This window comes from Haliotis cracherodii, unplaced genomic scaffold, assembly GCF_022045235.1.
Source record: "Haliotis cracherodii isolate W230 unplaced genomic scaffold, xgHalCrac1.p SCAF_33, whole genome shotgun sequence".
NCBI lineage: Eukaryota > Metazoa > Mollusca > Gastropoda > Lepetellida > Haliotidae > Haliotis > Haliotis cracherodii.
In genome coordinates, this window is record NW_027266290.1 from 3374013 (window position 1) to 3399722 (window position 25710).

The window sequence follows — 25710 nt, forward strand, 5'->3', positions numbered from 1 at the left end:
AGTTTACAACCAGTCATATTTTACTTATGGATTACAGGTATCGCCACACCCTTCACTGAACTGAGCCATCACTGCATTGCAAAACAACATCAATTTTTTGTCTAATGTCAAAATGTCCAGTTTCCACCCTTGCCGAACTAGGCTGCAATTATGGAGTTATATTTTGGCTGGACTAACGAGTCTATGCATAGTCCAATCTAAATCGAGTAACAAAATCGACATCCAGTCATATTTTGCTTATGGATGACGGGTATTGCCACTTCCTTCACTGAACTGCAAAACGACATCAATTTTTTATCTAACGTCAAAAATGAAACGGCACATTAGAAATAAAGGGAAATACATAAATACTTACATATTTATTCATTTACTCAAAAACATTTGCTACCAATAGAAAAGATGGTGTTTTTGTCATAAACATTTTATACATTTGTGATTAAAATAGTTTAAAAGTTAAATACCAATAATTAAACATTCATACAAAACGGTGAGGTGGGGTAGCCTAGTGGTTAAAGCGTTCACTCGTCATGCCGAAGATCCGGGTTCGATTCCCAACAAGAGTACAATGTGTGAAGCCTATTTCTGGTGTCCCCCGCCGTGATATTGCTGGAATATTGCTAAAAGCAGAGTAAAACCATACTCACTCACTCACTCTAAATTGTATAAGTTCAAAAAAAAAAAAAGGAAAGGATAAAACACGCCTCCTCGGTTTTGGTTGAAAATGTATAACCTTGAGTGAGGGAAAAGCTACATTATGAACTGTTTAAATGCAAGAAATAATAAAAAAAATAAGAAAACATTGACATACCTTATAGTGAAACAATACAGTGTGTCATGGTATAAAAGGAAATATATCAAAACATGCAAGAGAAAAAACATGTGCAGCATGGACCAGCTAAAGTCATGACAAGTAAAATTGAACAACTTCTCATCACCTGCTACAGAGGGAAAACAATGGGTAACAAAACTTAACACCACATGTGAGGTTGCAGATTCAATTCATGTCATGGAATTTTCATGCAAAAAAAACGTAACTTTTAACCAATCATCAAACACAATTGTTTTCATATCAAGAGGCAAGTTTATAAAACCTTAACTGTAAAACCTAGGTATTACAATTGAAATGCTAAACCTCAAAGCAGGTTTAAAAGAAACCCATTTCAAAACCTAGGTTGGGATGAAAACCACTTCAAATCCTATGTTTGGAAGATGAGTTGGTTACTATAGGTTCACCCGAGGTTGTCAGGAACCTAATGCAATTTGGGGTAACACGGTGATAGGTTTATAACCACTATAGGCTACCCAACAGCCCCTATGTTTCAAGAGCAGGGTGTCTAATAGTTTTACAGTAGTGAGTGAGTGAGTGAGTTTGGTTTAACGCCGCTTTTAACAGTATTCCAGTTATATCGCGGCGTGTCAGCTTAATGTGGGAGGAAAGCCCGAAGTGATGCAGGTCTCAGACGTTTACCACTTCGGTGAAACCCACGAGCACGGGTATGGTGCTGACAAACCTAGAAACATAATCGGGGCGAACCGGGATTCGAACCCACAATCATAGGTTTCTGGCGTGCCCAAGGGACGCAACTCTGCACAGCGAATCGCGGCGCCTTAGACGACTGGGCCACCCGTGCCCCCAGTTTTACAGTAAGATGTGTATGCTTTTGTTCTTTTCAAAGGGAGTTTGCAGTCACAAGAAACTACACATACCATGCAATTGATCATTTATTATTCAAAAGATCATCAGTAACTGCCCAGCAAAAGTAATTATACACCCATGTTTGATGGTGGCTAAAAATGAAACAAACAAGAAATAGTTATCCTATGGTGATGTATTAAACGGGTGTCATAGTTGTGTTTTAACCTCAAGTCTGCAGTGTTTCGCAGGTGTTTTCAGCCGATTAACGTTTTGAAAAATTTGTTATTTTTCTTGTCAAATTCAATTTTCAAGTACATGTATATATTTTATTTCACCTGGCAGTGAGTGAGTGAGTTTAGTATGGTGCTGACAAACCTAGAAACATAATTGGGGCAAACCAGGATTCGAACCCATAATCATAGGTTTCTGGCGTGCCCAAGGGACGGAACTCTGCAGAGCGAATCGTCACTTGAAGATTATTTTTATTTGGGCTCAGGAACACAAACCTGTTAACCAACACATTAGAAAAAGTGTTGCCTTAGATGTGTATCAGGTGGTTACAGCTTGTGACTTGGGATTCAAACTGGAAACCCATACACACAATGCGGCCTGGATACTAAGGGGCATAACTCTGCACCGGGATGTTAAACCAAAGGAAAAAAATCCATTTTTCAACCAAATGTTATTTTATGACCCAGCTTAATTCAGTTCAACAACTTTTAACCTTCCTTTTTTTGGAAAATTTTAGCAATTCAACTGCAGATTTATGTGCCTTTAATCTGAAAAATTTATATTATGTATACTTGAGACTGAGCATGGTGACACTGAGAGAGCAATGGACTCTATCCACCTAAACCTACTAAACTGTTCTAAATTGCTATACAACCCAACAATCTTGATTTAAGGTCACTTACTAAATCGCTATACAACCCGACCAGCTTGATTTAAGGTCTCTTACCATGGCATTTGCTAAACTGGGTTAAGAAAGTTCAATGCCCTGCAAACATGTTTGTTTTTAATAAAACTTAATGTCTTAAAGAAAACCTACTCTGCTTTTCTGTTGCAAACAAATAAAGTTTCAGATAATAGAATTTGACATATTTGTCAATCTCATTAAAATCAGATCTTAGTTCTCGCTATCGCTAAACAAAGATCTGAGGACATCCCATTACGGGTCACATCAGAACGACCTTTCATCCAACCAATGAAAGCGTCGCTTACCAGATCATGAAGTGACATTCGGAATATGTTTTCTAGTCATGCAACCTCGAAAACGTTAACACAGGGTATTCCGAAAGACAGTTACGACTGATTCCGTAAAAATTATCGTCTATCTCTCGCTTCCGTGGGATAAGCATTTGAATGGGGGAGGTGTTGCACAGTACGCGGGTAGCACTGCCATACAATCTCAACCATATATTAGACATTCCGGAATGTTTGTTTGTTCAGTTTTCAAAATTTTAATCGAGAACTGTGTCACCATATTTTTCAAGCATAGTCTGAAATAGAAGTCGCCAGGTTGAAACGAGTGCCGTAAAGCTCGAGAAAGCTGCTTTCTAATTGGCTGATGTCGACTTCTTGTTAGTCATTTCAGTGATTGGTCAAAGTTCGCGAAAGGTCATTCTGGTGTGACCCATAATGGGATATCCTCAGATCTTTGTTCAGCGGCAACGAGAACTTAGATCCGATTTTAATGAGATTGACATATTTGTACATGTAGTACTTTTACTTGAGTGAGTGAGGTTCAACGCTGCTTTGAACAGTATTCCAGGTATATCATGGCATGTCAGCTTAAAGTGGGAGGAAAGCCTGAAGTGTTGCAGGTCTCAGATGCTTACCACTTTGGTGAAACCAAGGGGCACGATAGAAACACAAAGCTAGAAACATAATTGGGGCCAACCGGGGTTCGAAACAATCTTAGTCTTCTGATTTACTCAAGGGATGCAACTCTTCACAGCGAAACGGGCACCTTGGACGACTGGGCCACATAAACAAACAAACTTATGCATTCCAATGTAATATTGTAACATATAATTGTGTCTGCTATACTGTATTCGAAGTAATAAGCGCCCATGGCCCTCTCAAAATTAGAAATAGGGGGCTCTTATTAGAATATAATTTTGATGAGAAAAAGTTTGATGAGTTGAAAGATCGTAAATTTCATGGTTTATGCTGACAGCCTGAAATGATACAAAAGAAAAGTCTGTGCTTATTATACACGACAGATATATATTTTCCAGAATTTAATTGCCCATAATTAAGGGTGCATATAACACACGAGTGAGTACCATACACGAATAAATAAACATTGATCAATCGAAATGGGTGCTGATTAGGATTGTTCACTTGCCAATATATTGGCAAATATCGTTGTGGGCGCTCATTAGAGCAGGTCGCTTATTACATGGAATACCGTAATCTGTTTATTCATACTGATAACACCATTATTCACAACCATACACATGACCTCGGAACATACTTGACTCTTGTCCTTTTAGTAAATCAGAGGTTTCAAATAACAATGACATATGCCTCTGATCAAAACCCAATGTGATCATTAACAAATTCAGAATAGAGTTGTCTACTTCTCTCTCAAACAGGCCAGCTGGCCATTTCAATTTCTGACAGTATAAATCAACGGTTAGGTTCCAAAATGCAGGGTGAGCGAGCGAGTGAGTATGGTTTTACGCTGCTTTTAGCAATATTCCAGCAATATCACGGCGGGGGACACAAGAAATGGGCTTCACACATCGTGACCAATGTCGGGAATCGAACCGGGGTCTTCGGCATGATGAGCCAACGCTTTAACCATTAGGCTACCCAACCGCCCCCTGGGATATATCAAGCCCACGTGAAAATGCAGTATGAAGAGAAAACATGAAACAAATTTACGAACAGAGTGTGTTTTTAATTATGTTCTTCAACTTCAGAAAAAATTCTGACCATAATCACTCCTTCAAATTTTAACCCTAACCCTAGATTCAAATATTTGTAACTTCCGCTTGTTTCTTTTCATACTAAAGTAAACCATCGATGTCACAAGCTATTTTTTAATAGTTCTAGCCTGAGTTTATGAGAGAGAAAAAAAATGAGGCGTGGTTTCTGTAGGACGTTGTCAGTCAATGTATCATACCAATTTATAGAGGGGGTTGCATTAAACTTAACCTTTCGTGGAGTAGGCTTTTATTGGGTGTGTCACCATTATTACTCCGCCAAAGCCACTTCACTCATAATCTTCGCTGGTGGCATAGAGTTCCAATTTCATTTTATGCCAGTCAAATCTACAGGTAACAGATCTACACAGTCTGTTTATCTCCTGGTTTGAAGTCCAACAAGAGAAACGTGCGATTTTACGTACGATTGATAAGGATATATCACCTGCACAGACAACGATGCTTCATTTGATAATACACTTGTTGAATGTGGCAGGTAAATCAATGCGCCGTCCCATAATGAGTTTCAAAGTTTATAAGGTGACTGCAAATCAGGTCATTTACGAGATCTGTCATTATTTTGTAAGCGATAATTACCTCAGGAGCCGTCGACCATCCTTGTGAATACCATTTCCTCGTTTCTCAAGAAATCACCCGAGCGTGATTATGTAAAAAGGGAGAGTTACTTCCCTTGGACTGCCCCAGCCAACGATGCTTCACCGTCACAGCAAATATATGATTACGTAATTCTTATTTCTGAATGCCAGAAAGTCTACGTAGAATCTTGATACCCGTGACGGTCCGGGGTAGAATAGGTCTTCAGCAACCCATGCTTGCCGTAAGAGGCAACTAAAGGGATCAGGTAGACTAACATTTAGTCTCTGAAATCTTATATTACACAATATCCTTCTTGACTCTAAAAATAAAAAAAATTCCCTATGCTGATTTCAGTGGAAAAGAGCTAGCTTGAGCTGGCTAAACTTGCTTTTGTATGCATTTCTAGATTATTATTTTTTCATAAAATAAATATATTCCACGGTCATGGTGCAGGACTAGGGATCAGGTGGTCAGGCTCGCTGATTTGGTTGATGCATGTCATCGTATCCCAATTGCGTAGATCGATGCTCATGACATCAATCACTGGATTGTCTGGTCCAGACTCGATTATTTACAGACCGCCTTGTTAAAACTTGAATATTGCTGAGTGCGACTTCAAACAACAAACAAACAAACATGTCCTGTTAATATAATAACTATAAAAGCAGGACATTGCTCTCTGAATAAGAGCGATTTATCAGAGTTCTGTTTTTAACTGTTTTGGCATAAACAATAGTTCGGATCAAGGCCAATTTAGGTATCGAGTTCTATTTATGACGTTTTTTCTTAGTGAGATCATTATCATCCCCGAAATCCATGGTATTTTTTACTCAGGTTGAAAACAGTTACGACAGAAAATATTACTTCACTGTAGTGAAAAGATATTACATATTTGCTGTTAAAACAGTACGTATTTCATTGGCAAATGTTAAATGAGTGAGTTGGGTTTCTTAACGCCGCTTTGAATAGTATTTGTGTCAGCTTAATGTTGGAGAAAAGCCCGAAGTGATACAGGTCTAAGACGTTTATCACTTTGCTAAAACCTATGAGCCAGGGTATGGTGCTGACGAACCTAGAAACATAATAGGAGCGAATCGGGATTCGAACCCACGATCATAGGTTTCTGGCGTGCCCAAAGGACGCAACACAGCTAACCCTATTCGACTGGGCCAACCGTTCCCCACAATAAGGGTGAAATGAATAACAAGTATTGCCCCAAATATCAATAGGGGCATGGGTGTCAGTGCATACTGTCACTATTTGTCACTGAGTCATCTTCCCGAGGCAAGCGAGTTAACTGACTGTAAAAGTCCAGTTTCCACCCTTGCCGAACTAGGCTGGTATTATGGAGTTACATTTTGGCTGAACTAACGAGTCCATGTATAGTCTAATCAAAATCGCGCAACGAAATCGAAATCCGGTTCGTAAAGTGTCGTGCAGATTTCGGTTGACTGCAGGATTTGCAAAGCATGTGCACCGCAAAATCGTTGTCCAAACCTTTTCATGTTTTTGATCAAGGTGATCGCGTGATTTGATGCACTTCGCGATGTAAGACCCATTTTTATCACAATATAGATCTTGATTATCGATCACATCGTCTTGAATGGACGCCGCCATTTTGTTTGAAACAAATGCAAGTGATGGAATCTGATTGAAATCCCAGGAATTCCAGCTTGGTTCGGCAAGGGTGAAAACTGGACTTTTAAAGTCATTTAACTCTCTTGCCTCGGGAAAATGTCACTGAGTATATTATAACTTTGGCCTCATGTTGACTATAACAAATGTTATATTTGGGATAACACTTTTTTTAGTAAAGTTCAGATTTTAGTACTTTTTTTTTTTTTGGGGGGGGGGGGGGGGGGAGGGAGGAGGGGGGGGGGGGTTGAGTTCCATCCGGGATTCGAACCCACGCTCCAAGAGCGAGGCACTAATCACTAGCGCACAAAGTTTGGAAGCCTCGGTGGCTGAGTGGATGGGACTCAAAAAAGTACTTGAACCTGTAATTTGCCATGAAAACAAACAGAATTGAACTAGTAACCTTACATTTATAGATCAAACTACATGCAAATGAAATGACCGAAAGGGAGAAAATTTGTATTGTGATAATCAAATTATGATAAAGCTTTCTGCGAACAAACACATATTACCTACACGTGATACAATGTTGGGGTCTTTTAGAAAAGTCATGTCATAGGTTATGTTACCACGATTGCCGTTAATAGAAAATACGTTTGGTAATTCACTGAACGTCCTTTAAGGGACAATCAAGCAGAAAGTGTTTCTCGTCTTCAGGAGTGTCGACACAGAATATACAATAACGTCTGACCCGTGAAGATTCCGGGGTAGAATAGGTCTTCAGCAACCCATGTTTGCCGTAAAAGGTGACTATATGCTTGTCGTAAAAAGCGACTAACGGGATCGGGTGGTCAGGCTGGCTGACTGGGTTGATGCATGTCATCGATCCCAATTGCGTGGATCGATGCTCATGATATTAAACACTGGATTGTCTGATCCAGATTCGATTATTTACAGACCGCCGTCATATAGCTGGAATATTGCTGATTGCGGCGTTAAACAACAAACCAACCAACCAACCAACAATAGCGTCTATCAACTGGGATGGGCGGCTTACTGAATCTGCCTCTAACTTTCAACCTCTATCTTCAAAGATCCACAACGAAGCGAGGCAAGAACAGATCTTTTGAAATTTGGGAGGTTCACATGATCTTTCGAAAAGAGATCCTGGTGCCGTTGTACAAAACAACCTTAGCGCTACGACTGTCGTAAGTCTGTGTTAAGGTATGGGAGTAACGATCACCCTAGCGCTAAGGTCGCTTTGTACAACGGCACCCTGATTTAAAAGTAATTTAAGTTCTACTTTTGGGCATTGACTGACTAGTGGTATGTACATGGGTAAAATTATCAGATATTCTCACAGAGCCTTACGTGTATATTGTTTGCTTCATTCTGATTGGCTAGTCGCCAATTGTTCCATTTTATTCAATGTTTGTGAAGAGGCCCATGGTAGTGTGACGTCATATAAATAATTGAAGGTGACGTCATCCATTGTTAAAGACGTCACAAACGATTTAGCGTGATATAATTTCTATTTGAGATCAGCAAACTCACATTTTTCCTCCTCCTTTAAAAAATCCCTGTGGGTAATATATAGAATAAGCTAATCGCAAATCAAAATTGTGGATTATCTTCCCTTTGCCACGGCTCGGAAATTTCAACATTAATACACTCGGGCCAGATAATCCACAATTCCTCAAATTTTGTATGGTCTCTATTTAAATGTCAGTGACATTGTTTGTCGCAGATATTGTGCGCACTATTCGTCATTTCTATTAAGTCTTACTGTACAATTGTTATAATACTCGCAGAATTGTGTGACTTAACAATGGTTTCATTTTTTGTCTATTCCTAAACAAATACAGTATCTTTTTAGAGAATAAGGTGAAGGGCGATAAGGACTTACGGATTATACCGGGCCTGGCGAGGGACTTACAACACATTCATTCACGAGGGACAAAAAAATCCGTAATTCCGAGTTTATAGTCTACTAGGTTATTCTCTGATATTGACAGTAGCGGGTGACCTCGCCTAGGTGAACACTACCAAGCTGACTGTCGTTCATTTCCCGATGAACGTCAGTATGTCACGTGATTACGTTGTCAATCTTATATTGAGAGATACATAAGTCATAGCAAAACAATCCATTAAACATCCGACTTTAATTATTTAAAGCGAGCGCGGAGATCGTGATGTCAATCACTGGACTGTCTGGTCCAGATTCGATTATTTACAGACCGCTGGAATATTGCTGAGTGCGGCGTAAAACAACAAGCAAACAACGCGGAGAGTCGTGACGTCGTGACGTCACCCGCCCCAAACATTCCATTTGGAGTGACATCCCTTGGTTTTCCAAACGGCAGAAAATGGCGGCTACGGCAATGTCATTCACTTGAAATAAAAGTTGCATCATGGCATTTGCTCACGTGAGGGAGGCACTGTCTTCATCAGCTGATGAACGTCAACAAATACAACTTCAATCCTTAGATACGGAGAGGGAATGAAGGAATGGCGTATGAAATGGCAACCATACGGGGAGACTTCCCTGAAGGCTGCCATTCGTGACCAACCCGTGTTATTCCGGGACAAGCCGAATAGCGACCCGTGCCCATCTCATGGCCATTTTTTGCGACCGGGTTCCGTCTTAACGCAAACGGGCATACCTAAAACTCGTTGCGTAATGGTTCACACATATTTCCCCATATATTATATATATTTCAGATGCAATTAAATCACATCGGGACGTGCGGAATTATACAGTGTAATTGAACACACTTTACTGTGTCTTGGGTATATTTTTAGATGCAGGACATATATAAAATCAAAAATTATTTCTGACGGATTCTTTGATGAAGAACTTGAAATCATACGCGCATTCTGATTGGTTTGTCGTATTTTCTCACATAACATTCATCGATAGGGGGACGAGTCTTCTTGTAGGTTACGGAAAGGGGCGAGTGGTGACGAATGTGAAGGCTGCCTTTTGTTCAGATGACGTAATGTAATCAATTTGTGGCGTCATGAACAGTGGGTGACGTCATATCGTATTTTCTCAACAATGAAGCACTGTTACGTCATGTTCGGACTCATCAAAGTGGTACACGTTTGCATCATTTCGGGCTTTCCTCCCACACTAAGCTGACACGCCGTGATATAACTGGAATACCTTTCAAAGCGGAGTTAAATACAAAACTCACTCACTAAATCATATCTTCAACTGACCAGTCATCATTGAGAATCACTGTTGTCATTCTTATTGATCAGTTGCCAAATAATACAGAGCAAAACCAGGAAAGACAATATTTTCTATTCAAAGGGCCAATTTTGCTCTTAGGAAAAAACGTAAATTGTAACGGTACATGTTCAAATTGTTGACAACTAGCATGTTTTAGACAGCATTAAATATTATCAAGTGCAAAGGAATGGCTAAAAGTTGAAAATCTAAGTATGAGCAAATTCGTGACTGAAGATGATTGTTTTGTTTTTTCTTCATCTCCTAAAAAGGGTCAGCTTGGATCAAAGACTTGCTCATGTACAAGTCCTAGAATAAAGCCAACAGCAGCCTTTTTGACACATGTGGCCTCACCAATGTATTTAAATGTTGTTATGAACCAGAAACATGCGAGTGTTCAAATAAACATGTGAGGTGAGGTGAGGTGAGGTGAGGTGAGGTGAGGTGAGGTGAAATGTGTGGTGTCCAAGACTATTGCACTTATATAGCGACGTGCTATAGTGTATTAGTGTGTTAGTGAGTGTGTGTTAGTGTGTGTGTGCGTGTGTGTGTGTTAGTGTGTGTGTGTGTGTGTGTGTGTGTGTGTGTGTGTGTGTGTGTGTGTGTGTGTGTGTGTTAGTCCGGACTATTGTCGATTTATAGTGATAGCACACTGAGATACCATGCCGCAGTTTAACATGAATACCCCACTCAGACTCAGTATAATGACTCCGAGCCGACCAGTCCTTGTTTTAGCCCCTTAATGCCGAGCGCCAGACAGGGTAACAACAAGTACCATCTTTAACGTCTTTTGGTATGACGCGGCCAGGGATCGAACCCCGAACCTTCCCCTCTCCGGTCTGGCGCTCTACCACAAGAGGTCTAGGTCTAAATGAACATGTAAACACGTGTACACATTTAAACACATGTAAACACATGTTTTTCATGTAAACATATCTGAACAATAACATAACTGTTCATATTTCTTTTTTCATTTTTTAATCAGATCCCAAGGGCCAAAAATATCCTTTTACCATATACCTTGTCTTTAACATGTTCTAATCTTAAGAAGATTCACCAAGATTCTGGGGCGGGCGGTCGTTTTCAGTGTGTGTCTGATAGCAGTATTCAGTGTCGTGTGATAAGTCGAAACAGTTTTTTTATTCAACCATGTAATCTTTTCGGGCTAGATTTATCGAGAATACGAAACTTGATTACACTGATTGGAAAATTGACTGCAAATTGGCATTTCGTGATACAATGATAAATACCGATTAGCAGCTGTTTTGAAGATTGTGTTCATCTATTTGTATCCAAGCACATTAAGCACAAGCGTTATCTGTTTCGGAAATAGGCAAGATGTTCATAGTTTAAGCTATATATACCAGTTGTAACGCTAAGCTGCCCCTGTTGGAATTCCGGGTTAGAATACGCCCGAATTCTTCACGACACTGAAGGATGATATAATTATACTTGCTAATTATAATAAATTTAATGTCTTTAATTAGCGATAAATACTTCTGACTGCATCACTGCATTGCATATGTTCTCAAGAAAAAGAGTCGGTTTGAAAATGCGCATCTTAGTCTATGATAGAATGTAGATAAACCTATTCTGGTTTTAATTTAGCGGTGTTAAATCAACGATGAACGCGTGACGTTGTAAATGCAACATTTAGCGGTGTCTAATCAACGATGAGCGCGTGAGGTTCAAATGTAACATTTAGCGGTGTTTGATCAACGAAGAACGCGTGAGGTTTTAAATGTAGCATTTAGCCGTGTTTAATTAACAATGAGCGCGTGGTGTTTCAAATGTGACATTTAGCGGTGTGTAATCAACGATGAGCTACTCCAATCTTGACTTGGGTGATTGTTGGTCTTCGTTCACCGATGGTGTGCGACGTTGGTCATGATGTCGACCATTGGTTTATGGAGCCCTGATTCGATCATTTTCAGGCCTCCGTGAAAGAGCTAAAATTTTGCTGACAGCGACGTTAAACAACAAACAAAGCTCATCTGCATATTTGTCTCTTGCCGGTATTCTTTTTCTAGAGAAATATACAGCAATCCTCGTGTTTCCTTAATTGCTTCAAAGGATAACAGGTGTTTGCTTGCACCGAACAAAATGACAAAAAGACAAAATGATGGTGTTGAAAGATGAAGTAAATGAAGCGGCCCTAAAATATTGATGGATTTCCCACACAACCTTTGGATGTTACGCGTGGTCCAATCGCATCATTTACTTGAATCATTTTGTTTCTTTTTTTGTTTGTTGTTTAACGCTGCACTCAGCAATATTCCAGATATATTACAGCACTCTGTAAATAATCGAGTGTGGACCAGATGATCTAGTGATTGATGTCATGAGCATCGACCCACGCAATTGGGATACGATGACATGCATCAGCCAAGTCGGCGAGCCAGACCACCTGATCCCGTTAGTTGCCTCTTACAACAAGCATAGTCGCCTCTTACGGCAAGCATGGGTTGCTGAAGACCTATTCTACCCCGGATTTACTTGAATCAAACAATGGAGACATGGTCAGGGTATTCGTCAGTTTTATATCTTTTACCTTGCTGTCAATCAGATAAAAATTATTTTGATAAAAGATGTTGATTATACCCATGCTAACTGCTTCATTCAAGGCATAAAATAAACATTGAGGTGAGGTGAGGTGAAATGGGGTTTAACGTCGCGTCCAAGATTATTGCACTTATATAGCCACGTGCATGCACGTGTGTGTGGCTGCTTGTACTAGTCCGGACTGATGCCGATTTATAGTGCTAGCTCACTGAGATACCATGCCGCAGTTTAACACGAATATCCCACTCAGACACAGTATACTGACTCCAAGCCGACTAGTCCTTGTTTTAGCCCCTTAATGTCGAGCGCCAGACAGGGTAACAACAAGTTCCATCTTTTAACGTCTTTTGGGATTGAACCCCTGACCTTCCGCTCTTCGGGCGGACACTCTACCACTAGACCACGGAGGCGGTTAAAATGACATTGACTAGTGACTCCATTTATCAGTCCCCGTGAATTGGTCTTCAGCAACAGTTGCTTGTGGCAAGAGGCGACTCCCGGGATCTGGTGATCCATCTGGTTGATGCATGTCATCGTATACCAAATGTGTTGATCGATGCTCACTGGATTGTCTGGTCGAGAGTAAATTATATAGACAGCAGTCATATCGTTGGAATAATACTAAGTGTTGTGTTAAACAACGAAACAAACATAGCAGTGTAGCAAATCGTCACTTCAGCAGCTTTGAACGAACCTGTAAGCGTAGTGAGTGCGACGTTAAACAACAAACAAACAAACGTCTTAACACGTTCCCACCATCCAATGATAACCCCTTATTTCAGAAACAATGTAGGCGTCTTCATTTCTACACGGCAGCTTCACGAATTCAGCATTTATTACCTTCACGTTCAACGATTCAGACGATTATCGTCACCTGTCAATCAAACTACACTGACCAATCACTAGGTCCTAACTGATTCGTAAACCGTCATTTTGTCCGACAACTTCAAGCACGCGGGACTTTCATCAAAGTGATCGATATTTACAGGGTACTTTCAAGAAAAAAAACGTGCGCATGCTAAATATATGTTTTGCACAGAGCAATTGCCTGTGACATGTAGATCAAAACGTGAAAGATAGAAAAACATAACTGAATATTTTTAATGTATTTATAGGTGAGGTTAAATGGGGTTTAACGTCGCATCCAAGATTATTGCACTTATATAGCGACGTGCATGCACATGTGTGTGTTTGTGTGGCTGCTTGTACTAGTTAGGACTGATGCCGATTAAAAGTGCTAGCTCACTGAGATACCATACCGCAGTTTAACATGAATACCCCACTCAGACACAATACACTGACTCCGAGTAAACCAGTCCATGTTTTAGCCCCTTAATGCTGAGCGCCAGACATGGTAACAACAAGTACCATCTTTTAACGTGTTTTGGTATGACGCGGCCGGGAATCGAACCCTGGACCTTCCGTTCCCCTGGCGGGCGCTCTACTAGACCACGGAGGCGGTCCGAATGTATTTAGAACTGTTGTGACAATGGTGGGCGAAATACAGTCGACATGTCACTCCAGGCATGGGCAATATCTTCGTTAGTGTACCATGTGACAAGATGTATAAGGGATATCGTTAAAATAAAACGACGACTAATTCTGTGCTGGGGGCGTGGTCAACTCCGCTGGGTAAGAAGTTAGGTCCCCAGCAACCTATGCTGGTCGTAAGAGGCGACTAAATGGATCGGGTGCAGGGTCAAACTTGGTGACTTGGTTGATTGTCTTCGGTTATAATGTTGACAGCCGTTATATAGCTGAAATATTGCTGAGTGCGACGTTAAGAAGCAAAGAAACAAATCTGTCAAGCAGTTAATTTCATGATAAACGCACAGTCACGCGATGTTAGTGAAATATAATTGCATTTTCACATCTCATCTTCGGGTCACCTCTTTGCGTCATCGCATCGCGTCTTTGACTCATCACATAGCGTCTTCAAGTCATCGTTTCGCGTCTTCAAGTCATCGCATCGCATCTTCGTGTCATCGCATCGCGTCTTCGTGTCATCGCATCGCGTCTTCGAGTTATCGCATCGCGTCTTCGAGTTATCACATCGCGTCTTCGAGTCTCGCGTCTTCGGGTCATCGGATCGCGTCTTCGAGTCATCGCATCGCGTCTTCGAGTCATCGCTTTTACATCTTCGAGTCATCGCATCGCGTCTTCAAGTCATCGCATCGATTCTTCGAGTTATCGCATCGATTCTTCGAGTATCGCGTCTTCGAGTTATCGCATCGCGTCTTCGAGTCTCGCGTCTTCGAGTCATCGCATCGCGTCTTCGAGTCATCGCATTGCATCTTCGAGTTATCGCATCGCGTCTTCGAGTCTCGCGTCTTCGGGTCATCGCATCGTGTCTTCTAGTCATCGCATCGCGTCTTCGGGTCATCGCATTGCGTCTTCGAGTCATCGCATCGATTCATCGAGTTATCGCAACGCGTCTCCAAGTCGTCGCATAGCGTCTTCGAGTCATCGCATGCATCACATCGTTTATTTGCCTTCGCAATAGAACGCGAAGGTGCCAATTTAAGTTGCGAAATGGCAGAAATCTGTCACCATAGACAATACTATTGATTAAACGTTCGTATAAATCTACCAAATATGTAAATATTGATACCGTCTAATAGAAACACACTTAATAAGAAACAAGAACAAAACCATTGTCAATAAACAGCAGTTATCCAGAAATTGCTCACACATGACTGTACTTCCCAACAAATAAAATGACATTGATAGATTTATAAAGAAATAAAAAACAAACAAAATCCCCAATATAAAACGTGCAATAACCCCAACCACTATATACAAAGACGCGTAGTGTGTCACCGGAGGCCTGTGTTCAGGGTTAATTCCCAGTATGGGATCGTGTGACCAATATACAAGGAAGATAAATGTATATTTATTATCTCCTTATACCTACATAACTTCAGAATCACACAATGCACATGCGCATGCGTCACAGGTAAATTGCATCTACCGAAATTGTGACGGTCCCTATAGACCGATAAACAGGCCAAGCATTGTGTGTGTGTGTTTAAACAGATAGTCTCCTCCAAATCACGACAAATACAACCCAGAATGACAAATGGGGTTCACTGTGTATAATGTTATTATGGGTAGATGCATTTACAAGTCTTTTAAGCTCGTCTTATGATTTGGTCTTTGTGAGGTTGGATTGTTTAGTTGCCGGAAAGTCATTGTCACCTGCACGTATTCATGTCAAACTTGCTGATAAAATAATTCCCCTAAACAATGGGTTTATTATGCTTATGGGGAGGAGTGTGCAAGGTGTCATTGTTTATTGTTCAGGGGGAAAGTGCGATTGTGGCATCCAATTTGTAAGAGTAATTGTAAGACTATCAATAGTCCGTGAGTGATGTTCTGTTACCGTGTGATGTGGATATACCCTAACGTTACCCTCCAGACAGAGGCCTCATTATTCCGGAACTGCTGACATGGCACATTACATCAGTCACTTACATAACAATGGGCGTTACCACTCTGTATCGTACCTCCTCTGTACCAACCCCACTACGCTCACGCGTCCTTTGCCCCCCCCCCCCCCCCCCCCTCCCCCTCTCCCACACACCAAACCAAAAAAAGCAGGTATCTGGTAAAGTATTTAAGACAGGTCCTAAACCTGTCATGATCCTTCAAAACACGCCCCCATGCACCAACTCTTCCACACACGATATACGCCCCACGCAATATACGCCCCACACAACAAAACACACCATATGCGCCCTACACAACACACCATATACGCCCCACACAAAACACGGTATATGCCCAACACAACTCACGATATATGCACCACACCGCACACGGTATAAGCCCCACACCACGAACCATATGCGCCCCAAACACACCATATACGCCCCGTATGAGTGTGAGTGGGTGTGTTACAATGTGTGTGCGTTAGTGTAGTGACGCGTGAGTGTAAATATACTGTATGGTCTCTGTTAACATGTACACACTACTCAATTAAGACCTACTGATACAGATAGGGCGGGTGTGATGTGGGGCGTATACCCTGTGTGGTGTATATCGAGTGTGGCGTGGAGCATATACCGTGTGTGGTCTGTGGTGTATATGGTGTGTGGTGCGGGGCGTATACACGGTATACGCCCCACACCACGCACAATATATGCCCCACACCACGAACCATATACGCCCACAACACACACCATATACGCCCCTCTCCACACACCATATACGCCCACACATGGTATACGCCTCAGACCACGCACGTTATTCGCCCACACCATACACCATATACGCCCCACACCACACACCATATACGCCCCCCCCCCCCCCCCCCCCCCCCCCCCCACTAATTTTAAGTGTACATATCTAGAGATAGAAGCAGATATCCGGTAAACTATCTTGCTAGATACTGTCCATTCTGAAAACTAGAAAATGCCTGTCACCGAAAATTAGTACCGATTTGTATTATTAGGTCTTAATTGCGAAGTGTGTACATTTTAACTTAAATTTATTTTGTGGTCTTTGATTTCAAGAATCTATATAAAGCACCCATGTATACTTACATATTTTTTTATCAGCCTTCTGATTTGATTTCAAACAATATAAACTTTTCAGACAACCTGTCAACATCTGTCTTTAATGCCTTCAGGAATACTGTTAAAAGCGGCGTTAAACCCAACTCCCTCACTCACTCACTTTAATGCCTTTCTGCGTCATAAATAGCAATATGATATGAATAAGCTGAATATTCATTTCTGTCATAAGTTCCTCACAATTGAATTTGTTGCGCCATCACAAGTTGTCATACACAGTACGTTGTTTGGATTGTTATTATATAGTCTGTGTTTGATAATGTTCTATAATTGTGTTCAATGGGTCCTGGCTTTTTGTTATAGAACACTGAAAACAAATTTCCAAAATATCCCAAGGAAATTTATAATATTTGGCAAGTCCAGAAAAGTGCAGTTTAAGATGAAATGAGTTTCTGGGACCTATTAAGATAATTAAAGAACTTCTTCTTTTTTTAAATGATTTATTCAAGAGACTAGGGAGTAGCTATGCTTTTACGCCGCTTTTAGCAATATCCCAGCAATATCATGGCGGGGGACACCAGAAATGGGCTTCACACATTGTACCCATCTGGGGAATCGAACTCGGGTCTTCGGAGTGACGAGCGAACGCTTTAACCACGAGGCTACCCCACCGCCCCTTTAATAGACAAGATGTAAGTCTAGGTCTGGGCCTTCATTACACCGAATAAACCTTTCTCCTCCATGTTCGATGTCCTGTTTGCCTTGTCCAATCTCACGCCGTGGACAATAACATTACAATAATGTGACTTTCTAATGACCCTTTATATTATATTGAAACAATGTACATAAATTGATAATCATTCGATTTATTTCGCCTGTTTCACATTCAAATGGCATTTAATCCCTTGTCGGTCTGGGGATGATTTGATTGCGCACTTTCTGGAATGACGTCCAATTTTCAATGTGTTGATGCTGCAAAACAAATATTATTCACCAAAACTGTCAATTATATAAAAAGTACGTTTTTACAAAGTGCATGTTTAAGAAACTACATAAACACCTAAACAATGAATAAATAAGTTTCAATTAAATAAACTCCAGTAAATTACGGTTATAACGAACAAACTTATAACGAACTGACCGATATAACGAACTTATTTTTTAGTCCCTGCCATTTGTTGTATATATGCTTTTTATATGTTTATACCGAACTACGGTTATAACGAAGTAAAATAAGCGGTCCCTTTGAGTTCGTTATAACCGTAGTTTACTGTAGCTGTTTCGCGTGTCTGACATGACACAAAACGGCAACCGTTGTGCGTGTTCCACAACGAATCGTTTGCATTCAACAAGACGTATCTTATTTCAAGTGTTTACGTAAAATTACAATTAAAAATTAGAATTACAACAAAAAATGATTTGAATCCGCTTGGGCAACAATTGTCGTCTACCTGATATATTTTACCTGCCTACATGTCCGTAGGACAGGCGATAAACCCGACGAGTGTTCTTTCACAATGGCTGAGTATTTAAATCGTGACATGATTAAGGAGACAAGCATCATCACTCCATGTGCATTAAATGTTCATATGAACTAATCCTGCGTCGAGACTACGAGAACATTTCGCCATTAGCCTGCCTCTCTGTTTACCTTGCAGACTGAATATGAAGACAACCAAATCAAGGAGGATTTGGGAAACATTTTACTGGCGAAAATTGAGACCCGGTTTGGTTATTGATAAAATGGTGCCAGTGTTTGATTTTTATCCCTTAAGACAGCGCGAGGAATCTCTCTAGAATACAATACTCATCAAATATAATTCCCGCTCAGAAGTCGAATAGCCGCATCACTTAACCGGTATTACTGCGCGTGGTCAGAATTATCACCGCGGAGCGTCTGGGAGGGATATAATTTAATACGGCGTTCTGCCTTTATTTGGGATATTTTTTCATTAAGCCCATAAATGCAAATATATATCTGTCGGCGTTATTCACGTGAAACAGACAGAAGACTCATCGGCGCTTGGTCGCATTCTTATTTCGTGCGAAATATGGCAATTTGTCTGTGCATATTTCTGCAAGGAAAGACATATATCTACTGCGCAGTTTTCATATTTACAGTACATTGTATCAAGAAGGGCCAGTAAATATAATCGGCAATGCTATGTTTTGTTAGTTGGCTGGTTAACGACGTAGTCAGGAATATAAATACTAAATTAAGTCGGGTAGTAATAATCGAGTGCTGAATAGGGGGAAAACAATAATCTAATATTAGTAGTAACGTCTCGTGCCATTCGTGACCAACTCGTGTTATTCCGGGACAAGCCGAATAGGGACTCGTGCCCCTCTCGTGGCCTTTTTGCGACCGGGTTCCTTCGTAGCGCAAACGGGCATACCTGAAATACTTGTCAACTCATTTATTATATATATTTCAGATGCAATTTTAAGTACATATGGACATGCGGAATTATACAGTATGATTGAACACATTAAACTGTGCTTTGGGTATATTTTTAGATTCAAGACATATGTAAAATCAAAAATTATTTCTGAGGGATTCTTTGACGAAGAACTTGAAATCATACGCGCATTCTGATTGATTGGTTTCTCGCACATAACATTCATCATCGATAGGGGGGCGAGTCTTCTTGCAGGTTACGGAAAGAGGCGAGTGGTGACGAATGGTCTCGTGTATGCTGTCGGGATACCATAACACGCAATCGACCAAGTCCCCGAGTCTGACCGTCCTAACCATTTAGTCGCCTCGTACGAGTGAGTGAGTGAGTGATAGGGTGGTCGGGTTTAACGCTGCTTTTAGCAAAGCTACAGCACTATCACACAGTGTCACAACAATATTACACATTATCACACAGTATCACGACTAACGGGATCGGGTGGTCAGGCTCGTTGGCCTGTTTGATTTATGCCATCGTATTCCAACTGCGTAGATCGATGTTCATGATATCAATCATTGGATTGTCTGGTCCAGACTATTATGTACAGACCGCCGTAATATAGCTGGAGTATTGCTGAATGCGGCGTTAAACAACAACAACAACAACAACAAAACAAACAAACAAACAAAACGCATGTCTGACATGCCACAAAATGGCAACTGTTGTGTGTGCGTTTCAACAAACAAACGTAGACATTTACCACCATGGCGAAACCCAGTAACAGCATAGTGCTGAAAGACCAAGGTCATAATTAGTGTGATTCGAACCCACAGTCAGCGGATTCTGGGCCGCTAAGGGACGTAACTTTGCACATCACTTACTTTGCATACATCATTACATGATCAGACACAATAATGACCTACATAAGATGTGGACAAGATGTCAGGGGTCAGGTTGCAGATCATCTTATTGTTTCTAACATTTTAGGGTTTTGGATAAAATGTCGTACAAACCTACCTGGTATCTACTTTACAGTGCCCTTGGGCATTCCCAACCACTATGTGATATAGACCCGTGAAGATCTGTGGTAGAATAGGTCTTCAGCAACCCATGCTTGTTGTAAAAGGCGACTATGCTTGTCGTAAAAGGCGACTAACGGGATCGGGTGGTCAGGCTCGCTGACTTGGTTGATACATGTCATTGATCCCAATTGATTAGATCGATGCTCATGATGTCAATCACTGGACTGTCAGGTCCAGACTCGATTTTACAGACCGCCGTCATATAGCTGGAATATTGCTGAGTGGGGCGTTAAACAACAAACAAACAAACAAAACTATGTGATAATTAACCTCTGGCACATTTGTAAAATCACGGTTCTTCAGCAAGTATTACAAAAACACCAATCAGAATAGTTGTAACTGATACAAACCAATAAAACAACTCTGACAAATACTAGAAGTCAAGGTTTCATTTGATTCAGTTGGAAGCAGGACATATTGAAACTCGTTGGGACATTTAAGGGTGGACTGATTGATTGTGTTACTGAATCTGGAAAAGCGACCTCGCTGTGGCCTGCCGTAATTCAGTAAAATTACATGGACGTACGACCGCCGTAGCCCCAAGATGGCTTTGTTACTCTATGAGTGTGTTTTGTTTTACACCGCTTTCAACAATATTTAAGCAATATCACGGCGTGGGTCACCAGAAATGGGCTTCACACATTGTACCCATGTGGGGAATCGAACCCGGGTCTTCGACATAACGAGAGAACGCTTTAACCACTAGGCTACCCCACCGGTCCTTGTTACTACATGAGGATCGGGGACCTGTTCCACAAAGCGGTCTCAGCACTACGACTTTCATATATTTATGTTAAGGTGTGGGAGTTACGACAGCCGTAGCTTTTTGGAACGAACCCCTATGTCCTATTTCAAATAACATTCGGGGGAATGGGTGGCCCAGTCGTCTAAGGCGCCGAGATTCGCTGTGCAGAGTTGCATTCCTTGGGCACGCCTGAAACCTATGATTGTGGGTTCGAATTCCGGTTCACCCCGATTATGTTTCTAGGCTTGACAGCACCATACCCGTGCTCGTGGGTTTCACCGAAGTGGTAAACGTCTGAGACCTGCATCACTTCGGGCTTTCCTCCCACATTAAGCTGACACGCCGTGATATGACTGGAATACTGTTAAAAGCGGCGTTAACCCCGTCACTCACAAATATGAAACGTCACCGGAGAATAAATCTCGATTGTTGGGCAACGGATTCCATTGGCCGTAAAAGGCAAAATCTCGGTGAAAATTATATGAATGATAACTGAAAATCAGTGATGACGCCAGGTGTTTGCGAAATGGGTAGCATGTTCTGCCCTACCGGTAGCACCCGCCACTCACACAATTTGCATAAAACTGGGATAAGAATCGTTGCGCTAAGATGTCTTTCTGGAAGGAGGACCTGGGTCTTGTTTCACAAAGAGATGGTAGCACTAAGGCGAACGTAACTCCCATAAGTAACACAGACTTACGACAGTCGTAGTGCTACGCTCTCTTTGAGGAAGGAGGACCTGGGTCCAGTTTCACAAACACGGCGTAGTGCTAACACGAACGTAACTCCCATAGTTACGACAGTCGTACTGCTATGCTTTCTGTGAGGAAGGAGGACCTGGGTCCAGTTTCACAAACACAGCGTAGCGCTAAGACGAACGTAACTCCCATAGTTACGACAGTCGTAGTGCTACGCTCTCTTTGAGGAAGGAGGACCTGGGTCCAGTTTCACAAACACGGCGTAGCGCTAATACGAACGTAACTCCCATACTTACGACAGTCGTAGTGCTACGCTCTCTTTGAGGAAGGAGGACCTGGGTCCAGTTTCACAAACAAAGCGTAGCGCTAAGATGAACGTAACTCCCATACTTACGACAGTCGTAGTGCAACGCTCTCTTTGAGGAAGGATACCCGGGTCCAGTTTCACAAACCGAGCGTAGTGCTAAGACGAACGTATCTCCCAGAAGATCGCTTTCGGGAAGGGGGACCTGGGTTCAGTTTCACAAAAAGAACGTAGTAGGTAACTTAGGCTTAAGACAGTCGCAGCGCTACGATCGCTGTGTAGAATGGAGGCCAGATCGCTTTCGGGAACGAGGACCTGTTATTAATAACACATATTCTCGTATAACAGCAGTATCAAGTCGCAAAAGGTAGATGCATATCCTCGACTTATGCTAAGGTTGCATTGTTGTTAAAAGGGACCCAGGACATTCCAGCGACAATTTACTTGTCGCAAAAGCGTTTTAATATCCAACTCAATCGCGTTATAAGTATAAAGAGACTGCATTTCACACAACGCATTGATTGAAATGTCTAGACAGGCCAAACACCAGATAGAGATTTAGAGAGATGGTCTTTACGGGAGACGAGGATTCACATCCTGGTGTCTATTTCCAGTGTAAGTCTAGACGCTATAATTAGTGCCTTTTGTGAAATCGATACGTTGTGTTTATGCAATTAGGCGAGATTGATCCCGATCATGAAACTTGAGATAAGCGGTGAAGTGTTTTAATTCAAATTGTCCGGGTCTGCCAAATAGCCCAACTGTAACCCCTCTTTAACTGGCGATATGAGTCATTGTCTGCTAACTAATCAACTGTTCGCGGTGTAAAGTTGAAAAACATTATCAGTCATACTCAGTCTTTCCTTCTGATTTATATCAACCTTGAACCAAGGATGAATCATTCATGACCTAATTGAAACATGACCTAAAACGTTCAAGCTGTAGTTGAACACGTTATAATGGATTGAGAACTTTTCGGGGAGGTACCCAGCCTATACAGCACGTTTCTCCCACCCGTTCTCAATACCCCGATGAAAGCGGGCGACATGGTTAAAGGAAGTCATCAAACGACATCCCCGGGCAGGAAGACTTAGAGTAACACGTGACCTACATACGTCACACTGAATTCCGTTTCGGAACACCTCAGTGTTACAACTACCAGGTAGTATATACACCACTTGGATGTGTTTTCCGTTACTGACTTGGACTTCATTACAAAAATTCAGGGGTCTTTGAGAAATGTGCCGTCAAAATGTGAGAAACAGAAAACAATGACAGACTATTTTAAGTAGATGACGGGGCGGTCGGGGAGTCTAGTGGTTAAAGCGTTCGGTCGTCACGCCGAAGACCCAGGTTCGATTCCCGACATGGGTACAATGTGTGAAGCCCATTTCTGGTGTCCCCCGCCGTGATATTGCTGGAATATTGTTAAAAGCGGCGTAAAACCCCACTCACTCACTCACTCACTTAAGTATATGAAGCAAGTTGTTAAGACAGTAGCACTTGCATTTACACGAGGAAACGTGTGTTGTTGATGTGATAAATTGAGTGAGTAATGTCTCTATTGTTATGTATAAATGGGAAAATTATTATTATTTTTGCAATGCCATTAATTATAAATTAAGAAATGAATTAATAAACAACATAAAAATATAAATGTTTCGTTTTTAATGATTTTATTACAAGATACACACGGTTATTATCTATCGCGAAGACGTCCGATTTTCGATCACAAATCACTTAATTTCGTCAATCCGACATACTCGTTAATCCGACACAATCATGTGCAACCAACGATGTCGGATTAACGAGACTTGACTGTATCTAAAACAAATACAGTGAGGATAGAAATACCGCGATATTGTAATCATAATGTGTGCAATGAGAATAAGCCACGAACTGAAGGAGGGTTCGATGACTCCCTTTAAAGTAAGCAGTGTTATTAACAGAGATGAGACTGTACGATGTGCGTCAAGTAAGAGGGCAAGATCCCTTTGCTTGCTTCGCAAGTATATATATCACCACCTAAATGACTTCTAGCGAATAAAATGGTATTGACCATGCCTATTATAGGAATTATTCATCATGCATCTATTAAGTGAGTGAATTTTGTTTTAAGGTGTTGTATTTTAACACAATCATGGGGTTTTGAGACCTGTTCTCCCTCAGTGTCGACGTCGACTCGCATAAGTGACATATCGTTCATCCATCTTCTCATTACATGATGATATAATAAGTATATGTTATCTTAAGACGAGGACATGAAGATGTCCCATCGGGATCACAGGGGACAAGAGGTCTCCCAGAAAAAGGTGTCACAGTTGAGAGTCCCAGAGGTGGTGTCGCAGTGAAGGTATTGCAGAGGAAACGGTATCCCATAGAACCATCTTGGACACCCCAAACTCTCCTGAAGGGTAGTCCTAGTAGAGAAGAGAAGGTGTCCCTGATTAGGTCGTGTCCCAGAGGAGTAGCGCGGGGGTCCCAGAGGAAGTTGTGTCAGAGATGAAGTAGAGTCCCAGTGGCGGTTGTTTCCCAGATGAGTTGGTGTCCCTGATATGGTGTTCCAGAGGAGGTGCCCCTGAGAGGGTGTCCCAGAGGGGATGAACCATAGGTGGTGTCCCAGAGGATATGTCCCATAGGCGGTGTCCCAGAGGATGTGTCCCATAGGTGGTGTCCCAGAGGATATGTCCCATAGGTGGTGTCCCAGAAGATATGTCCCATAGGTGGTGTCTCAGAGGATATGTCCCATAGGTGGTGTCCCAGAGGATATGTCCCATAGGCGGTGTCCCAGAGGATATGTCCCAGAGGATATGTCCCATAGGTGGTGTCCCAGGGTGTCCCCGAGAAGGTGTCCCCGAGGTGTTTGACCAGAGACGGTGTCCCAGAGGTGTCCCTTACAATGGTTCGGACTAATGGTGTGTCACTGCAGTGGAATGGTTCCTGGTTGTGTCATGTGTCAGACCCTGCTACACTTTACATAGATTGAAAGGCGTACTACTTCCACATAGGTGCCAATCTTCATTCAATAACTCATTCATTCAACAGGAGACGTGTTATCATACTCGGTGTATGTCCACATGCACTTTACCCAGAGGCCGTTCCCCTGAAAGGCAAGCTCGTATACTTACGTAACAATGGTGAGTCTGTTTCCTTGCCAAGTTTCAATCACTCAGTGACTATGTCATGAATTAATCTAAAGCCGCTTTATTTAACATATGGGTAAAATAATGGGGTTATACCATCTCAGACAGACAGCAAACATAGGGAGGACATTCCCCAGACAGTTGAGCGTTACCGCAGATCAGGGGAAATCCCAGCCTGGTCCCCCAGTTTTACCTTAGCTGGACAATATGCACATTGCAACGTACACGTGATTCTTATTGTAAACAGCGGGACTCACTCAAGTAGAGGTCAGGCTTTGAGTATTTTACTGTTA

The 25710-nt window shown here is 41.7% G+C and overlaps 1 protein-coding gene across 1 annotated transcript in view; it reads left to right on the forward strand.

Annotated features, from left to right (window-relative positions):
- LOC139477341 (cell surface glycoprotein 1-like) overlaps positions 1 to 24625 on the forward strand; it is a 65057-nt gene extending 40432 nt beyond the window's left edge. Inside the window, exon 9 of the mRNA XM_071259894.1 lies at positions 24528 to 24625. Within this exon, the coding sequence (XP_071115995.1) occupies positions 24528 to 24625 (98 nt within the window). The remainder of the gene's footprint in view (positions 1 to 24527) is intronic.
- The last annotated feature ends 1085 nt before the right edge of the window (positions 24626 to 25710 follow it).